We start from the raw sequence: 20,312 nt of genomic DNA on the forward strand, positions 1-20,312 counted from the left end.
TACTAAGCACTAGCCTGTCCATCCATTGTGCTGTGGCACAGATACTGTTAGCTGTGCAAACAACCTCACATGTAGTGACAGCTGTTCCAGTTAAAGAAGCCTGAAAGCTGATTGTTCTATAGAGTAAGACCTCTTTTCCAACACGCTGGTAGCAAAGGGACTTAAGGCACCTGTGTAGTGCCAGACAGGTGTAACATGATTGACATCTGTAAGGTGACTCCTGGGCATCTTTTGGTGTGTTTATGCTATGTCTCCTGATTTTCTTGTTCCAGTAGAGATGAATGGAAAACTGATGGAAGATAAGTCTGAAGACACAGATTGTGATGGGTCATCTTTACCTGAAGATTTTTCAGAGGTGGGATGGCAAGAAGCTGGCAGACATTTGTCTGCTGATTTTGTTTTCTCAGATACTCTTTCAATTTATTATTTTCCTTATTGGCATAGAATTTGTGAAAGTAACTTTACGTGTCTTATAAATGAAAATATCTTTGTCAGTAGTAACTGTAAATGGTGTAAAAACCCTTATTATTTGAAGAGTGATTATTCTATCACAAATTAACTATATGAGAGAACAAAGCATAGAGTTATTTTACTGTTTCTCCTATAAAGCCCAACAGCTTTTTTCAAAAAGGGTGATAATAAGCTATGTTGTTAGTGTTATTTCAGGCATTTAATCTAAAAGATTTCCATGATTTCCGGCTCAGAGAAGGGAAGCAGTCACAATGAATGCTGTGTAGACTTAACTGTCCAAAATGTAAATTTGAGTTTTCATTTTCCTCCTTTTTTGCTAGCGTATGTTCATTAAGTTTAATAACTTGTATGTGTGGTTTACCTTACATTATTGCATGTCCTATTACATCAATCACTAGATGCCCAGGTTCTGTCTCATATTTCAGATCAGCACCATTCTATTCATCACATCCTGGCAGTCGCAGATTTCTGTCCAGTTAGTAGAGCTGAGGGTCAAATCAGGAGTCTGGCTCTGTGTCAGTGCACGCTAGGAGATCCACAACTAAAATTCTCTGAGTATGGCAGCAGAAACTTGAAAGCTGGCCTAATAAGAATAAATGGTTTTGTAGAGTTTTTGAAATGCCACCTTTTCTGCTGAGTCTTCATCATCTCTTGGGGAATGTGTGTATAGGAGTACCTGTCATTCAGAGGTAAAGCCCTGTTGTGTTCTGCGTAGGAATGGTGACTTGCCAGGAGGCAGAAGTTTTCACTGTCAAACTTGCTTGTCTCATAAAGGATTTTTAAATATTAGAAACATGAAGTCGAGGAAAATTTTGATGGCTTTACTGCTGCTGTGAGTCAGGAATGATTTTAAGATAGCTTTTTGGCCTTGTTAGAGTAGACCCTCTTTCCGAGTGCTTAGTGCTCTTGTCCTCTGTTATTTTGGGTTAATGAGCTGTCTCAAAGAGGAGTCTTTCATTATGTGCTGCTTTGAACTTAGTACCCTTTAGAAACGTTCCATGTAATTGTTAAACGTTTAAAATTTACAGCGGGTGTTACAACTATGTCCTTTAATGTATTTTGAAATATTTCTTCTACTAGCCAACACATGTAAATGGTTGTGAAGACTATTGTGAAGTAAAAGCTACGCCAGAAAGGTAAGATTTCTTTTCTAGTGTTGCTAGAAAGCAAACCTGTGTATTCTGAAACTCTGAAGAGGGGCATGTTATAATAGAGGGAAAACCAAAACAAAATATAAACAGCACTCCCAAACCAAAACAAAACCTCTAAAACATCTGTGCAATGTCTTGTTGTATTGCTCTCTGTCTGGTCTTTTTATTTAAAAGGTTATAAATTGCCCGAATACTACTCAGCTTTAGCTTACTATGCCCTAGTTTTATTTATTCCTTTGATATGTGTTTTAACAAATAGCTAGGTTGTGTTCAGATGCCCCCAAATAACTTAATTTGCATTGTACTAAAAATTTGGTACCTACACATGAAGAAAACAAACAGTGCTGTCTTCAGTTTGAATCTTTACAAGTTTCATTAATGTTACTACTTCTGGTTTTAGGGCATAGAAACTATATCTAGGGGTTTTTTAGAGCATAGAAACATATAGTTCCACTGTCCATCTGTTCCCATTTGGGTGCTTGGGGCTTATTTTCTTTTTTACATGAAAAACTTACTAAGAATATGCCAGGCCAAGTTACTAGCTGTCCCTTTGAGCCACCTTGACTTTTTGAAATTCACAAGATTGTTTTTCTTTGTGAAATAACTTTAGTCCTTAGTCTAAGTGAAGCTTCGGTCAAAATGTATATACTTCTTTTTATGTTTTGATTAAGTTTGTGGGAAGTTTTGGGTTGAGACTTGGCACAAGCTGCAACGTTATGACCTAAAATACTTAATACATTTATCGCCATCTTCAGCAAAGCTAGAAAACTTGCAATTGAAAATAGATATTCTGATATATAGGTAGTAAATTATGTGAATGGTACAAATCTGCTATTGGATGTTATTTGATGTCTTAGCATTTGAAAAGTAATGGCAGTGATAGTTATTACTAGCTTCATGTCTTCCTGGCTCTTTTTCCACTGTTACCTTTTTCAGATTGCAACTAGGGATTTAAAAAAAGAAAAAAATAGTGGGTTTTTGAGATTACTGGTATGGATCCAGTCCAGAAGTATTTGTAGTTATAAATTACTTTCCAGGGATTTTTTTTATTAGATTGCAAATGTGTTGGTTATTTCTAGGTGTTCTTTCTTACTTCCATACCTTGTCCTCTTACAGATCTCTTCCACAACCTCCCTTGAGCCAAGGAGATGAAGATGAAATCACGTGGGGAAGTGATGAATTGCCAATTGAATCAGTCAGCCAGGAACATGTAAATAAAGGCAAGAACATTAAGAAATAATCAATGGAAAACTGAGGATTTAGTCTGTTAAATAGATGAAATGTCAGAAGTGAATTTTAAAATTATCCTGGATATGTTTTGAGGGTGTAGTGACAGGTATAATGAGAAATCTAACAGCTCAGCAACCCACTGGAAAGGATCTTTACAGCTTTGTGTGATAAGCATGTGGGAGTTAATAGAAATAAGTATTGGCAATGTTGTGCCTGGAGCTGTAGTAGAGTTGAAACCGGCTGAGATGCTTTTTTTCAAAATATCTATCTGACAAAAGCTGAAACAATATAGATGTTGGACTGTCATCAGATCAATATATTGTGTGCTTCATGTGTCAGCTACTCTATGGTCAAATTAGGCAATATTTTTTCTTTATCTTGACTCTCATTCTTCCACTGCTGCTCAGCGTGGCAGAGTAGAACACTACTCAATTTGATGCATTTGGCAGAATCTAGTCTTTACTTTTTGAGATGGCATTAGAAGTGTCAGTACCTGAAATTCACATATAGTAGACTTCTGTCTGCTTTCATTAAAAGAAAAACAAATAATCCATGTAAAACTTTAGACTAAGCCAGTAGACTTAGGGCACTTTTAATTGCTATACCAGAAACTCTTGTTTTATTTATTTTGTTGTGCTTCACACTGAAGGCCTGATAGAAAGCAGGCTTTATTGGAAAAAAAAAAAAAAAAAAGATGTATTTAACACATCTTGTGATTACCACTCAAAAGACATGTAAGCATAAGTGCTAAAAACAAAGTCACAGGCTGTGATGTTTAAGTGAAGAGTTCTGAATTCTTCCCTGTGTACGTTCATCAGTTTTGTAGGATGTTGTGTGAAGAACTTTAAAATGTATTTGAAGTTTGTTTCAATATATTTATTGGCAAATACTCCCTTTCATTCCTGGATTCATCAAAGCTGATTTTGCATCATACTGGTTTTGTCAGTTAATTTGGTTTTACCTGTCACACAGAGAGAACATCTGTGTATTCTCTCTGGTGTTTGGAGGCGTTCTGGAGAAAACAGATAATACAGTGGTGAACAGCAACAAAGAAATACAACATTGCACTACAGTTTAAGTTCCCCTGGTTTTTGCTTGTCTTTAAATATAAATAAATGAATAGCTGTCTTGTTCTTTTAGATCTCCCTTTAGTGACAAATGAAGAGATCTCTGCACTCCCTACTGTGAATGTGCTCCCTGGAGGCAAGTATTCAGGAGCCAAACTGAAATCGGTGATCAGGATGTTACGTGGATTGCTGGAACAGGGAGTCCCTTCTAAAGAGATTGAAGTGAGTAACTATTTGTCCTTTAAAGTCCTTTTTTCTACTATGAAACCGTTAGAAATAGAATACCACAGCTCTTACTTTGCAGCTCTAAAGGGATGAAAAAAATTTTACAAAGGACTTCTCTCCCTTCTCCCCCCATCCACTTCTCTGCACTAGCTGCTGAGAGATTAGTTTGACCTGGGAATTGAGTTCAAAAGTATGTTTACAACATTCTTACTATTGGTATATTACCAGGTGAATATGATGTTAACGGACATAGATAAAGTAAATAAAGGCTGTGAAATCTAGCAGCAGAATGTGAAAACAGACTTTCCAAAATCTTAAGACAACCATGTTTTTTGGAGAATCAGAGAAAATATTTACTGGATGCAGTTTTTAAAATTGTTTCATTTTCTTAGACATACGAAATTAGATTCCTTCTCATGACTGCATTATTTTGCATATCTGTTGGGGTTTTTTTTAATCACTGTCTGTTAAAGACTTGGTTATGTAACTGCTCTTAACACCTGTTACCATTCAGTGCTTTCTAATGCACATGTAATTGCTTCTTTACAGAACCTTCAGGAGTTAAAACCTTTGGATCAGTGTTTGATTGGACAAGCAAAGGAGAACAGGAAAAAGAACAGATATAAAAACATACTTCCTTGTAAGTCCTCACTAGTCTGAAGTTCATTGTTGATACTTTGTCACCACCTGTGTGGTCACATGAATTGGATCAGATCTGGAATGATTTGAGCCCCAGTCCTAGTTCTGCTACTGAGTAGGGAAAAAAGTAAAACTGCCACTCACTTTCTACACATTTAAAGCAAGCATTTATAAAGCGGTTCAAGATTGGTGAACAGTAGACTGCTATAGTAGGTGAGGATGGATGTTCACAGATTCTTCAGTTGTTTAAGCAGATCCTTTGTCTTGTCTGGCTCCATATGTATATCTCATTTAAGATTTTTCCACTTTTACCCATGTAGAATTGGAAAAACAGACATTTATACTATTGTCAGTAAATTTCCTGCAACAAAATTCTGTTTGTTAGGTGGGAGATGCATGGAGAAGTGAGATCTGTCAAAGGTTAGTTGAGTGAGAAATGTTCAACCACAGTTTCAAAGGTGCTGCAGTTCAAATTACGTATCCTATGTCTGCTGATATAGATTTCTCCCCTAGCCATCTTTTCGTTTCTTCAAAGAGTACTGATTAGTATCCTAAAGCAACTATTGTAGTGATTTGTTGGTGTGGGTTTGTTTTTTTTTTTAAATAAGATCTGGAAGCATTTGTGAAAATAAGTACTATGTGAGTGTGAGCATCTCTTGTGTGATGGTCTAATTATGTACATGCATAACACTGTGGTATTTTTGTTGTGTGGGGATTGCAGATGACACTACTAGAGTACCTCTTGGGATTGAAGGTGGATACATCAATGCTAGCTTCATTCGCATGCCAGTGGGGAATGAAGAGTTTGTTTACATTGCCTGTCAAGGACCTCTCCCTACTACTGTGGCAGATTTCTGGCAAATGGTTTGGGAGCAAAACTGTACTGTGATTGCCATGATGACTCAGGAGGTTGAAGGAGAAAAGATAAAATGCCAGCGTTACTGGCCAGATGTACTCAATAAAACCACCATGATAAATGATAGACTACGGCTTGCTCTTGTAAGACTCCAGCAGTTGAAGGGATTTATCATTAGAGTGCTGGAGCTAGAAGAGATTCAAGTAAGTGAATCTAATTCTGCATGCTGAAAATCTTTTTTCTGAGTGTTAGCATTTTTATCCTCATACTTCTGGCTTGCCTGCTTTCAATCACAGTGTCTATATCAAGAAGTAACCTGGGGCTGCTTCTCCTCTTTGCCCAGTGGTCATTACTGGGCAACTCTTCCTCATTACAGCTTGTGCTACTCTGACCTTTATAGGAGAAGGCAGTTGGGCCAGGAGGTGATTTAAATATGCTAATGAGAATCTAAATTTTGGCTTCTTAGGTGCCACAGAAACATATGTAGGGATATAAATTCACTAATAATTCAGTCTAGCTGCTTTCTTCCTTGGTGTGATCAGCTCAGTCTGCACAGTGAAGCTTATACTACTCAATTACTCTGTAGTTATTTTCAGTGTAGCTCATTGTTTCTCTTGTTTTATTGGGCAAATCCACCTCTTCTGAGACTGTTTCCGTTAACTTACATTTTGTCTTTTTGTTCTTCCCATGTGTTACATTTTGTTGTTGTTTTTAAACCCCAGACAGGTGAAGTACGACACATTTCCCATCTGAACTTCATTGCCTGGCCTGACCATGACACCCCTTCTCAACCAGATGACCTGCTTACTTTTATCTCCTACATGCGGCATGTCCACAAATCGGGACCCATTGTAACTCACTGCAGTGCGGGCATTGGACGATCAGGGACCCTTATTTGTATAGACGTTGTTTTAGAGTTAATCAGCAGAGACCTCGATGTGAGTACCCCAGAGGATGGGCTGAGCTGTGGTTTTGACTTGCAGGAAATGTGTTCCGCTGGATCTATTAAATTGTTTAAAGAATATGCCATGCTTTTGAGAGTAGCATGCTGGCCACGTCTTAATGTAACATAAATCAGGGTGTAAAACAGCAGTACCTATGAAATGATGTTGATCCCAGAGGTGGGGAGAGCTTTAACATCCATAGGTTCTTGAGCTAGCTCAGGGAATCTTATGTTTGACACCTCAGCAATTCAACTTTCTTAGATGCCACTTGAGATGTTCTAGGGTATGTTACAAGAACATCTCCTACTACAGCAGACCTCTGACATATGGCTTGGGAACAAGAGTGTGTTGCCATGATGACTTGGGCAATTGAAGGACAAGTTAAGACACCTGCCTTACCTGGCTGGATAAAGAACTATCATGTTAAAAGGCATTAGGGTTGAGAGTTGTGGCACTTGGTTGGTCAGAGAACCATGTACTGTTGGAGGGCAGCTAGAAGCCAACCAGAGTATCTGTTCAGGCCACTGAATCAAAAATTCAGTGTACAAACATCTCTGCTGGAGATTTATTTATATTAAAATTTACTTATCATCAAAATTACCTTTTTCAACATAACCAGGGATACACTTTCTAGGGGGATCCACAGGAGGGTGCTAGCTTCCTTACATTTATGTCCTTCAGTGGCCTGGTGTAGCATCTTTTTGTGAATTTGTAGAGAAGATTAACTAAGTCATGCTTAGCTCAGCAGGGTTTCTCACAACCTGCTAAATGTCTAGAACTTTATAGACCTGGGGAAATAAAAAGTGTTTTGTTAGGCTGGACCAAGGGGCTTTATTTTCTGCACTCTCAGTTCCCAGCAAGAGTAAGCAAGAGAGCCTGTGCACAGTGCAAAAAAACTAAGAGAAGGGTGTCTGGTGTAGGAGGGCCATATCTGTATTGCCCAGGGCCAGCACATGCTGGTTACCTACCAGATATGCATAGGCTATGGTGAATTGTTACTTGTTTCACTACTAAATGTTTAATGTGCCTATTTGGATTCCTTGGTTTGATGCTGGGGATGTTTGCACGTATGTCTTTTTTGAATGTTTAAATTGCTGTTTGTTTTGGTAGTTCGACATCTCAGACCTGGTGCGCACAATGCGTCTGCAGAGACATGGCATGGTTCAGACAGAGGTGAGTGGATTCCCCAAGTGTACATGAGAAGGCTGCTATGAATCACTGATACTACCAGAGATGTCTTGAAATCTCCTTTGGGGACATATTCAACCAGAAATTAAATTAACATTTTAGGAATAATCCAAATCTAGAGCTAACAAACTTTACCTTAGAGATGGATATCACAGGGTCTTGCTAAAAATCTGCACTTTTTCTTTGAATGTGAAGAAATTGTCAAATCATAGGTGGGTTGTTTTTTTTTAAATATAAAACCAAACCACAAAACTATCAGCCCCACCTCACACTCCAAAGCATGTATTAGATTCCACACCGGTATCACTGAAATTAAGATAAGAAGTTGCACTATCACCTGAGTTCTGTATTAGCTGGCATAGATACAAGACCTTGAAATTCACTTGCTGTCTTCGTTTCTACTCATGTAAAGTACTTACTCTGCTTGAGGTGGTTTGGCATGAAAGGAGGATAAATGTCCCATATAAAAGTATATCTTTAGTGGCAGGGGAGCCCTTGTATTTGTTTTAAGCTGAAGTTGCATATTTCTTCACTGTGGGTTTTGTGTTTTGTGGGGTTTTTTTTATTTAACTGTAGAAATAGTATTGAAATCAAGTGCTGTGCACCTGTGAAGTGCAGGTGAGAGTGAATTGCTTAGGTGGTGCAAGCATTTTTCACATGTTCTGATTTCCTTTCCTTTACAGGATCAGTACATTTTCTGCTATCAAGTTGTCCTTTATGTCCTGAATCATCTCCAACATGAAGAACAAAAAGGCAAATAAAGTACCGAAGCAGAAGTGCTTTTAAAATAATGAAGCAAGCAGGTCTAGAGGCTCTCACACTTGTTTTAATTCTGCCAATAGTTTTCCAGTCCCTTTCTTCAGTTGCTGTCAAATGTCTCTTCTATAAAGTCTCTCCATCATTCCAAATAAGGCATATAGTTATAAGGAAAAGGGATAGCTCATACAATACCACTAATGTCTTCGGCCCCATGGACACATATTGTGAGATTTTTGTATAACAGTAAATAGTATTTAATAAAGCTGCATTTTTTTGCAGCTTCCTTAATATGTGATAAAATACTGAAATAAAAATATTTTAATTTAAAAAAAAAAAAAAGAAAAAAATAATCTTATACTTTCTGCAGTTCTGCAACTCTTTTGTGGTACTTGTTTCTTATGAGGTGGGGGAGTGGGAGGGATGAAGCAGTATTTTTATCCTGGCAAACTTCGCTACAAAGACATTTTGCTAGTCTCTTTTAAAAGCTTGTTTATGGCATAGAATTTTTGCCCTTTTGGTACAGCTACAACTATTTTATAGAGGGTATCTTGAAATCAGCATTTAAGCTTTAAGAGATGCCTGTTAGCATAAAGATAGTAGTGAATGTTTACTGTAAGTACTATGGTTAATAATGTTTACTTGGTAGAGCTTCGTGTATATATTTATATACTTTTACAAAAAACTGAATTATCAGGTGTCTAACCTTATAACTGATTAGACAATCTCCACTCTGTAAATAAAAAATACACCTAAAGTACACTGATCAGTGGGTCTGGGTATTTTTGTGTCCTTGTGACATTTTTCTTGGCCTTACATGCCATCCTTCATTGTGGTTGCTGCACTTCATAAGAAATTTGCAACAAAAGGTCTGTTCCACAGTTTCAGTTTTCAGTGTCCTGTTCTTCAGTGTCCATTTGAAAAAAATCTGAAGAACTGTGGATTCCTTTCTGGAGTTTCCAAACTGTGGTGCCAGGAAGAGGACATTTTCCTTCCCTCCTCATTTTTCAGCATACCTGGGCATTGAGACCTGTATCACATTTTTGGGGGTATGTTTACACTTGGGTGCTATGTCAGTGATCTGATAACCATGTAATCTGTTCTGCTTAAAGCAGCCAGATTTGAGGTGGGAGGCGGGATACTGGGTTCCAAGTAACTCAGTGGTTTAGTGATATGTAAACCATCAAAACTGTTCTGAGATAAAATCTTCATTTTATGCTGTATGGGAACTTTGGATGATGAATAACTGCCATCAGCCAGCACAGGGGCCTGTTCGAGGGTTTAAGCAGTATTCCTGTCCCAGCAGGCCATACCAGAATTGAAGCTTGTGACTCGTGCTGTCAAGAAGGGTATAAGAGTACTTATTTGACAATTCTGCATTGCAATGGTGGGAGTAAGTTCAGAGGCCTGTGAATATCCAAGGTTTTCACTCTTAAAAATAATAACCCACTGTGTTCTGATGTCCCAAAACTGAAATAGTTGCTGTCTTGCTTGTTTAATGGTGTTCTGGCTAGCAATAGCATAACATCAAAGAGGAAAAAAGCCTTTTTCACTTGTCACAGTAATACTATGGTTTTTATTTCTTCCAGCATACCAGTGCAGTTGAAAAATCATGCCTTTTTCAGAGCAGTGTAGTTTGAGGAAGAAAAATTAATTCTATGTAGATAGAATCAGAGACAAATTGACTAGCTGTGTTGACAGTACACCTATATGAAGGAGCTTTAAAATGAAGACAAAATTTTCAGGACTACAGTTGTCAACAGACAAAGTAAGTAAACGCAGCTAGTTGATACACTGCTGCTACTGTTTTAACATCAATAGTAAGTTCAGAGGATTTGGGTATGTATGGTTTTTAGAAACAAAAAAGTGGTTATGCAAATGAGACAGTATGGTTAAGGAAGTTGAATTCTTCCTTTAGGTGTTTTCAAATACATACTGAATCATGTACAAACAGGAACTGATTTTTGTGTACATGAAGCCCACTTCAGTATGACACAAGCAATTTGCAGCCGATTACAGTTTATGGAAAATACAAATCAGTACAAGATTCTAGGGTTTGCTGCTTGTCATCACAAATATGGAGGTTTATGGTGTGTTATACTTAATTTCCTTTTAATGATGGGCTCATAGAAAAGCAGAGGATAATTAACTTGTCCTAACCTCCCCATCCTCAGTAAAAGGAGACAGTCCCCCCCACCAAACAGTCTTTTCAGTTTCTTGGAATCATCAATGAATAAACAGACCTGTCTATTCACCCTGCTTATGTTTAGGTATTGTATTGGACCCCAACCCCAGAAGTCCAGCTGGGAAACCCAGCTATCCTTAGTCACTTACTAACTATTTTAACTCTTTTAAAGAAACTGTAGATCTTGTGGAGCAAAGCATCGTTGTCTGAACAAATGTGGCCCTTCTACATCTGCCTTCAATCTGTTTGATCCAGCTCTTTCCATCTGAAATAATCCTTCCAGTACCATCAGTATGTAGCTGAAAATAACGTCATGTAGAAATAGCATGGAGTTCCTATATAAAGTTTTCTTGGCCAAATTCCTGATAACCCTGACTTTTGTGATAAAACAGATGGACCCCAATGGGAAGCATTTGGCTGTTCCTAAGTATGGTGAAAGGTGACACTGGTCTCTTGAGAAGTGGCCTGAATTCCTTTGGGTTTTTCATCTCAACCTTGAGGAATCAGATACCTAATAAAGAGGGAGCACTCCCTCACCTTAATGCCTGTTGGGGACACTGGGTGGGTGTTTGTTTTCTGCTAGCAGGTGGAACTTACTGGCTGTGACACTTGACATGGTCAGTTTGGTTGAAATAAATCCACAGGTCAAAACTTACTACAAGAAAATGGACACAACTGAGAAGCTAGTTCCTTGAATGGAAAAAGTGCTGTGTGCTTTCTTAGTATGCTGGTGATATAATTTTCAGGGGGGAAAAAATCTTGAGTGTTTCTTTGGGGTTTTTTTGTTTTTTTTTGTTTGGGTTGGGGTTTTTTTGTTTTGTTTTTGGTTCGTTGGTTTTTTACTTTGGGTTTTTTCCTCACTGTGATGTCTTGCTTAGTAAGGAACCAGGACATGCTCCAGCTGAAAGCTTTTTTTTTTTTTTTTTAGAAGGTATCAAATTTTCATTAGGAAGTTTACCAGACTAGGAAAAAAACCTGATATATTTACCCATTATGATTCTAAAGAACTGTCTTTGTGTGTTAACCCAAGAGAGAAAGGATCCTTTTTTTATTCAAACCGTGTCAACTGACAGAAGCATACACACTTTGCTACATAAGCAGCCCTGTTCCACATTTATCGTACCTTTATTTTCTTGCTGGTCTTTGCCTATGCAAGAGATTGGCAACAGCCTACGAAGGTGGAATTCCAGTTGCTTCATGGAGACTGTTTGGAGGGCTCATTGCTGTTGCTCCTTGAATGCTTCTAAGCAGCCTCTTCCTTTACAATTTACGCCCTTTTAAAACCAGCTATCTGGGCAAAAGAGGTACTTAAGAATGATTGAAAAGTTTGCTGTGTGTAGGGAATGCTTTCATTTATCACATGCTCACTGTATTGCAGGAGGATCCTGACAGGTAGTAGAAAAATATTTTAATATCTTCTTGTTTGAATATCTCCTTTAAGTGAGTGGGAAGAGGCTCATAACCAGGGTGTGGGCCTGTATTTCTGTTAAAGCACTTGTACGTCATCCTCTGATGGTGCAAGCCCAAACAGACCCATCGTCTTGGGTCCTCAGGTGACTCTGCAGCTGCAAAAAGTCTTCTGTCTGTATGATGAAGTGGGACTTAGAACAGTGAAAGATGACATGGGAGACACCTTGGTAGCTGGACAACTTTTTCTGTGAAGTGACCTACATCACAGTGAAGGTGTTCTGCAGTGATTCTGAATGTGTGGCAGGAGCCAGTGTAATACCACCCCTGCAAACCTCTTCAATGCAGGCACAAGATAATAGTTGGGCCAGGATAAGTAGCGCATATGATTAACAGTGTAGAAGAAAATTTTAATCGAAGCTTTTAAGGTTCAAAAATGGCTGACTTGCAGGTGGTAGAATGCTTACACAGTGCTTCTGACTTCCTCCATGTTAAAACAAATGCACACACCACCACCTCTTCTACTGGGAAACCAAAACAGCTTGGCCCCTTGCGCATGTTAGCAACCTCCTGGTTCATGTCTTCTCAGTCATTCTCACAGAAATGAACCCATTTTTGATATATGTGATCTGTGGTGTCTTTTCTACAGCACCCAGGGTACACAAACCTATGAGCTGAGGATCAAATTTTGTTAATGGAGTGGAAGGCACTTTGCTAACTTTCAAGATTGTGAGCCATCAGCAGGATGCAAGATTGCATTTGTGACATCCCCTGATACTCAAGTCAGAACATAGCTAGAGGCAAACATCAAGTGGGTTTTGGCTGTTAGCAGGGCTGAAGAGAATCTCTTCTGTGCTGCTGTACTAGTGCAGTTGATCTTGGTGAGCTGAAGGGTAAGTTCAGGGAAATGTTACTCATTGTTTAAGCAGCTTTGAGAGGACAGCATTGCAAGGGCTTTGAGTATTAAAGGCACGGAGGGTTTCTGTGGTATATTGTTTCCATCTTACCTGTGATACAATGTAATTCACAGTTATTTTCATAGGAAGTCAAAAAAATTGAAGGGGAGAAATGCACCAATGGAAAAAAAAGACTTATTAGTGAAAGAGAAATGCTTGATACACAGCTGTATAAAATACATCTCCATTGCTGAGTTTAGACTTTTTGTCCAGAAGTTGAAATAGCAAATGATATATTCCCCTGGTAATATTTCAAAATCAAACTTGATACAAGGCAAAATAAAATAAACCCAGAAACAGTGAAAAGATGTCTGTATTTGTCTGAAGATAAGTCAAACATGCTGTGAGATACAAAGGTCTGTATAAAGAAATTCACCTTTTGATTCATGGATGATCTCCTAGAAGCATGTTCAGGTCTTTTAAGAATCTCAGAGAAGTGGTGCAGACTTCAAGGAGGGCCTGAGGGGGGAAGAGTTCAGAGAGGGAGGTGGGGGAGTAATCTATAATGACTATTTTATCTGGAGGAAAGTGTTTCCTCTTCCAGGAGCAGAATAGTGCTCACGACCTTCAGCCAGCTCTCTTCGTAAGGAGAAAAATGTCAGCATGCCATGGTGGCATTTCTCTTTTCTCTGATGAGGAAGCGACTCTCTCAGAACATCTTTTGCAGCTGGAATTCAGACCTGGATTTGAAGATCACTTGTGTTTTATTTCTACTGACTTGTGTCAACCAGCCAAGTGGGCTCTGTGGGGAGCTTTGTTTCTTAATGAGATTTTAGGGAAGGAGTGGTTGGGTTTCTTTTAATGAAGTACTGGAAGGATCTTGCTGGCTAAGAGAATGTGGTCTGAAGGGTGAATCATGGGGCTGGGAGCAGGTTTAATTGCTGACTTCCTCAAGTGGGCCCCAGGAAATTGATTTTTGTCTTCCTTGGTGTAAGTGTTATCTCTAAACAAGTTAACTGGGTCACAGAAGCAGCCTGGGTGTTCAGTAACAAGGAGCTTTGTATGGAGTAATTTGGCTTCTTGGCTCTCTTTAAAGCCAGGTTGGGTATTTCCACACCATCCTCAATACTCAATACTGGGGTATCTTATAAAAAAAAAAAACAACACATGGCTTGTCCTACAGCTGTCTCCTCATCTATACTCATAATTCCTTTGAATCATATATATATACTTTTTATTTCTTTGGGGGGAAGTACATGCTCAGCACCACGTGTTTCTGTTTCTCAGTTCTCTTCTGCAGAATATGAACCATTTTTACTGTTTTTCATAAAAGTTCAAGTGAATGCTGTGCTCTGAAAAATAATGATAGCATGCCAATTTTTCATCCTTTCCTTCCTGAAGAAGCTGCTGTATAAGTCTGTGTTACCTCTCACATCTCCAACATCAGCAGTATTTTTGGTATTGCCAGTCAGAATTACAGAGATTGTTAAATTCCTGGTGAAGGTTGAGACAGAAATTATAGCTTATTTCTGTAGGCCATCACCCGTAGCCCATTGAAGACTGAGCATGAAAACATTCTCAAAGTGTTTTCTCCTTCTAGTATTAAGATCATTGAAAAAGTTTGTGTTACATCAGACCGCTCGTACTGCTGATTTCCCATTTTTTTAATATATTTTGTTCAAATAAACTCAAGTGCATTTCAGAGCCAATGTTGCACCTTGGCTGTGCTAGGATTGCTTTAGGGTGACTGTCAGAGTTTCACTGTTCTTTTCAACTTCCTCAGACAGCAATGCTGCCTGTTCCCCTTGAAATCTGTTCTTTTGAAGCACTTGACAAAGTCCAGTAGGTTCACTTTGCTTTTCGCTTCGCATGTATGTTAATTGCTTGTACACCTGACAGACTGTGTGTAACACAATCCTACGAGACTCCCATACTTGAATTGTCTATGCAGAAATACTGTAAGCAGCAAATATGCATTGGGTATCATCTCTGTACCATGTACCAAACCGAGAACTGGTTAAAGAAAATCTGCCAGAGTGCTGGCATGGGAAAATCAAGTCTCTTGTCCCTTGTGGTAACAGGTTCAGTGTCAGTGCAAACAGATTGCTCACTCTGTCAGAAGTGTGGTTTGCTGGATTGCTTGTCACAGCAGCAGAATGTATCCCTGTGTGTTGTGCAGGTGTGTTGTGACACGACCATCTATACTCTCGGCATCTCACAGAGAACTGGCAGGCTCTCCATGCATGCTTCTATATGTATGCCATGTCTCCGACTAGTACTGTGCTCCCAAATGCAGGTGTTAGTCATGTGCCCAGAAGACATTCCCATTCCCCTTTATCCTATTCTATTTCTTTTAACTTCCTCTGCTACAACTCTCCATTCTGCTAGAACATTGTGCCTTTGACAATGGGTAAATCCCACAGAGTGCTGATAAGCCTTTGCTCCAGCCACTGCTTTTTCTGAAAGTGGAAGGTTATTTTGCAAACAGTAACAGTGGGTCTGAAGGTGTGGTTAACCTGACTTAGTATATAACAGATTTAATTGAAGAAGGAGCACAAAGAATTTCAGAAAGTATCAGAGGAGTTCTGGGGTCCTGCTTTCCCATTTCTCCAGTAGTGAATCTGTCTGTGATTACAGCTGCAGCTCTGCTTTTGGCTCCGCATGCTGCAGTGTCATTGAAAGGAGCAGATCATTCATGAAGAGCAGTCGGCACTCCCAAATTGTTATTCTTGCCTTGAAGTCTTGACAGAAATGGAATTCAAAATAAAAAAGCCCGATTTTTGGTTTTGCCTCTAACAGTGCTGATCATTCAGGCCAAGCCCACTGAAATTGGAGGCGAGTGTCGAGCATTTGCGTATAATAATTGCTGTGTCCTCTCCAAGCCAATTTCCAAGCCTGCAGGAGTCTCTTGGAAGCTGGACAGGGTTAGAAGATAAAGGAGTACTTGGCTATGCACTGTAGAATGGGATAGCTTTCTCCACAGCTACTTTGACACTTGTCAAGCAAATAAATTTTTCATGTCAAACAGTTGTGGGTTTAAAAATATCCTGGCATTGAGTGGTCAAGAGTCAGGAGCGCAGCAGAACTGTAGCAACTATCTTGCATCTCCTTGTGTGGCCTTCTCTGTGGTAGAGAAGGAAGACTGCCCCTTAAGGTATGGCCACCACATGCCTGCCTTTCGAGCCTATTGGAGCTGGCCCCAAAGTGCACAGGCAGCTGATGGTCATCTTGTTTGTCTCGTTATAGTTCGCCCCTGCTCTGATGCTGTACAGGCTAATGGGATGTTCAAAATAGGGACTGTTAACATGTTTGGTTTCCTGTGCTGTCTGTCCATCTGCTCTCGTTCTGTTGCTTCTTAATGTATAAGTTGCAGGTTTCTTGAGGTCAGCGCTCTCTTTAGGTTCTGACATTGTTTAGTGTAGACTTAGTATGTCATAAGGCTTTTTTTAGAAGTTAGTTCCCTAACAATGAATAGTAATGTCTCAAAGACCAGTGATCTCTGTCTCAATAATTGAAATAACTGGTCTGGATCTTCTTGATGTACTGATGAGAAAAATCTTCATTTACAATACATGAAATGATAAAGTAAGGTCAAGCCCATTTATCTCAATATCTTTAACAAGTGCTGAGTGCTCTGAAGCAGCTGTAACACTGTGTGGCAGCTCCTAAAGCTGGCTGTTGGTGTAATAACACAAAGGTATCATTCCCAGTTCTACTGTGGAAAAGGTGATTGGGCCGATGCTACAGCTAATAGGGGAGTGAGTGATTATCAGGAAGCATTTCCTCAACAGTTCTATTCCTAGGTCACAGCAAGTCTTCCCATCAGCACAATTCGATCGTGTTACTCGGTGCCCTGATGGAAACAATTCCTGAAGCACAGCTACCTGCTTTGCTTAGCTTTTCTCAGTGAGTCATAGAGCGTTAGCAAGCAAGGTTAGATTTATGCAGGACCTGTGTGAGCCAAGCAAGGTTGTCCATTTGTATGATAATTATTCTGCATTCATCCCCTTTATGTAACCTGCTTTTCCGTGTACACCTTTTTCTTCCCAGCAGACTCCAAACTTTTGTTTGTTTGTTTCAAAGCCCTGGATCACTGTAAGCATTTAGTAATTCTCATGTGCTATGATAAGTCCTTACCATGACTGGTTTCTGTCCCCAGCAGCCCAGGCTCTTGCCCTGGGCCTTCTGGTCCATGGACTTTGGATATAAAACTGCTTGTCTAGTGACGTGTAGCACTGGCACGCTAATAGTTTCTGTAGAAATTACTATTATCTTAGGGCAGGATTCAACAGAAACACTTGCCTGAGTGGGATTTGTGTGTCTAGGCACATCGATGTACTAGGAATGTTTGCCTTGCTTACCTTAGGAACATTTATCTCCTTATCCCCTAAATCACCTTCTTTTTATGATTAAGGTTCTCTTGTGAGAGAGAGACATTATTTACATTGTGTGACCAATGCCTTGATGGTTTACAGCACATAGGGATAATGCAATTTTAAGGGGTTTTTTTCTGAATTCAGACGTGGTATCAGAGGCTCCCAGAGATACAGTAACCTTCTTCTGCACTTCAAGATTATGGAACATGGCAGAAAACAAGTACAACCAAGGGAAGCATGTAGGTACCTTATCATTCAAGATCTCCTGGCTCCCCTAGCACAATTTATTGTGCAGTCTTGCTGTGTCATGTTGTCCAGTTGTCTCATTCACTTAATTTGTTGGGTGTTGCCAGTGTTCTTCATACTAGACAAAACCACAAATCAGCACCTGACTCAAGAAATTTCTCATCTTACGTGTATGGAGAGATGGATTATATTACATTCCAGACAGTTTCTTTTTGTAAAAATTCACCTTCAGGCCCAAAGGAGCTGTGGTGTGAAAGCACAGCTGATAGGCTAGAAGAGGAAAAAAGTGGGGTTTGTAAATAGCAATTTAAAAGTACTAGAATCTCCCCCTTCCTATGGAACAAGTTGCCTCACTTGTGTATGAATCAGCTCCTCCAGGAGAGGCATCCAAAAGCAAAATGTGCCAAGCAATCATAATTGCAACACAGTCTTTATGAAGGGTCTGGTCAGAGGGTAATGTTTATTTCAAAAGTTTTCTCCTCCATCTAGCTCTTTCCTTGGCCTTTCAAGCAGCTTTTGTGGGAAGTGGGTGTTGTGTGAGAAGGCTTCAGGTTGTTGGGGGGTTTGGTATTCACATGCCTGCTCAGGGCAGAAGTAAGAAGGTTCCCAAGGCCTGGGGTAAACAGTGCTGGGAAAGACAGAGGAATCTTAACTAATCTTTTTAATTCAGAAGTCCTTTCAGCATCTATGGCTATAAGGGGAAAAGAGAAAAAGTAAATATACTGAAATATTTTCAGCACTTATATACAGTATGCTGATTCTCACAGAAAAAGGAGAAGGTGATTTCTGACAATTTTAATTTTTATTTCCCAGGACTGGAAATTTATTTTGTTTATGGTATGATTAAGGAAAGCACTATCTGTTTGAAATGTGATTTTGATGAGTGTTTATCTCTTTCACCAAGACAGGAAGTCTCAAAAGAAAAAAGGATAGAGGAAACACAAGACTTCTTCCTCCTACCCTTTCCTTCACCATCTTCTGCATAAATACTTGTTGTAATATTAAGAAAAACTCTGCTACTGGCATATTTTTCAGTCTGAGGTTAATGACGAGCTTTTGCCAAATGTGTTCAAATACCATCAGATTCCAAGTTACAGCTTAACGTTGCAAAGAAGCTATGTTCACAAAAATACATAAAGAGGCTCAAGTATAAGAATACACAATTTTTTTGGGCAACAAGCTGGAAGAGCTTACTCAAGCAACTGGTTTAGGACAATTCTATCAGTAATAGGCCCATTTTACCTGGTACCTCTGAATTAAACTCTACAGGAAGCGATACAGCTTCATTAGCATTTATATTCTAGAGTCTTACTTCTGGAGTCTTACTCAATGCTGTCATTAATCCTGATAGTATTGCTGGGGGATATGAAATTTCTCCAAGAAAGTGCTGCCATCAGAAATTAAAAATAAAGTTACTTTTTTTAAAAGTTAAGCCACAGAATGAAGAATCAGTGCTTTCGTGCCTGATTTGGAGAAGTGAGTTTGTTTTTTCCTCTTGATTTAAATTATTGCAGTAGGAGTTTGCGCTAGAATCTTGCCCAGCTTCAATTCAGTTTTCATGGTCTTTAGCACTGCCCTTGAGAGGCAACAAGTGATATATCACTTTACAGACGGGGTTTCCTGTCAGAGGTAAAATTGACGAGTTGAATTCCCCACTGAAAGAGCATTCAAAAGTTATTTCCATACCTGCCAGGGGCTAGCTCAGGCTTCAGGCTGCCCAGAACTTTTACTAGTTGAGAAGCCAAGATAATGCCTGCATGTTTTTTATAATAGAGTAAGCATGAGTTTGCATAAATAGGAATCAAGCACTTAAAAAATAAGGCAAATGAAAATACTTCTGCACTTTACGGTGTCATAGCTATAGCCATTATTATTCCTATACAGTATCTCTGCATTCTGTGTGGGGGTTCTGGTAGGATTTGACCAGACCTGCATCAGATTCCAACTCATGAGTCATATAGCTGTGCTGTTCTTTGGTTTCCCTTTTGTAAAATAGTGATGCCAGACTTCATTTTCTTGATAGCACCCTGAGATTTTCTGATGAAAAGCTCTGCAGGGGGAGTCCTGTTTTGCTGCGTGTCAATTCACAACATGTTTTACTTCAGCATGAATTAATTAGCCCTGTTTCTGAAGACGCCGCTGTAGCAAACTGTTAATATCCCAATTTTATGGATGCCAAGTGACTGTTTCAAGGCTGCAGTCAGTGTCATTGTCAGAGGTCTCAGGGACAAATATAGTAGAGTCTCTTCAAGTCAACCAGATTTGAAGGCCCATCTTTGAGAGCATAAGCTCCTAATCAAAAATGTCCTGTGCTGCTTCAGAACACAAATACACCTTTTGGTGGTATCGGGCGTTACAGCTCAATGGAGATGGTTCTCTGCAGTGTGACATGTCTCTTGGGGATGTCTTGACGAGCAGTTGTTGGATGCTCTCCCACTTCTTGCAAAGCTTGTCCCATGGGGTCATGCCTGTGACATTTTTGTTAGAATAGAAAAAATAGAAAACATGAAATATGGAGAGTCTTCATATTCTGTGGAGAAAATTTTTAGTGTCTTCTGAATTTGCAGCCATTCCAGATGATGCAGCTTTGGGGCTCATCTTCTCCATAGGTATTGTCTTGGGAGAAAGGTGCTTAGTAAGACCCATACAACAATAAAAATTAGTCCAAACCAAAT

General features: G+C 39.3%; 1 protein-coding gene across 5 annotated transcripts in view; it reads left to right on the top strand.

Annotated features, from left to right (window-relative positions):
- PTPN13 (protein tyrosine phosphatase, non-receptor type 13) overlaps positions 1-9,212 on the top strand; it is a 111,808-nt gene extending 102,596 nt beyond the window's left edge. For 4 of the 5 annotated variants that reach the window (XM_026847680.1, XM_026847682.1, XM_026847683.1 and 1 more), the window contains 9 exons: positions 273-355; positions 1,552-1,607; positions 2,739-2,842; positions 3,993-4,141; positions 4,694-4,784; positions 5,505-5,842; positions 6,362-6,577; positions 7,694-7,756; positions 8,455-9,212. In XM_026847680.1, coding sequence (XP_026703481.1) covers positions 273-355; positions 1,552-1,607; positions 2,739-2,842; positions 3,993-4,141; positions 4,694-4,784; positions 5,505-5,842; positions 6,362-6,577; positions 7,694-7,756; positions 8,455-8,532 — 1,178 coding nt within the window. In that variant the 3' untranslated portion in view covers positions 8,533-9,212. The remainder of the gene's footprint in view (positions 1-272; positions 356-1,551; positions 1,608-2,738; positions 2,843-3,992; positions 4,142-4,693; positions 4,785-5,504; positions 5,843-6,361; positions 6,578-7,693; positions 7,757-8,454) is intronic. The other variant, XM_026847681.1, reaches the window with a different exon arrangement.
- The last annotated feature ends 11,100 nt before the right edge of the window (positions 9,213-20,312 follow it).

This window comes from Athene cunicularia, assembly GCF_003259725.1.
Source record: "Athene cunicularia isolate RWA chromosome 4 unlocalized genomic scaffold, athCun1 chr4_part2, whole genome shotgun sequence".
Lineage (NCBI taxonomy): Eukaryota > Metazoa > Chordata > Aves > Strigiformes > Strigidae > Athene > Athene cunicularia.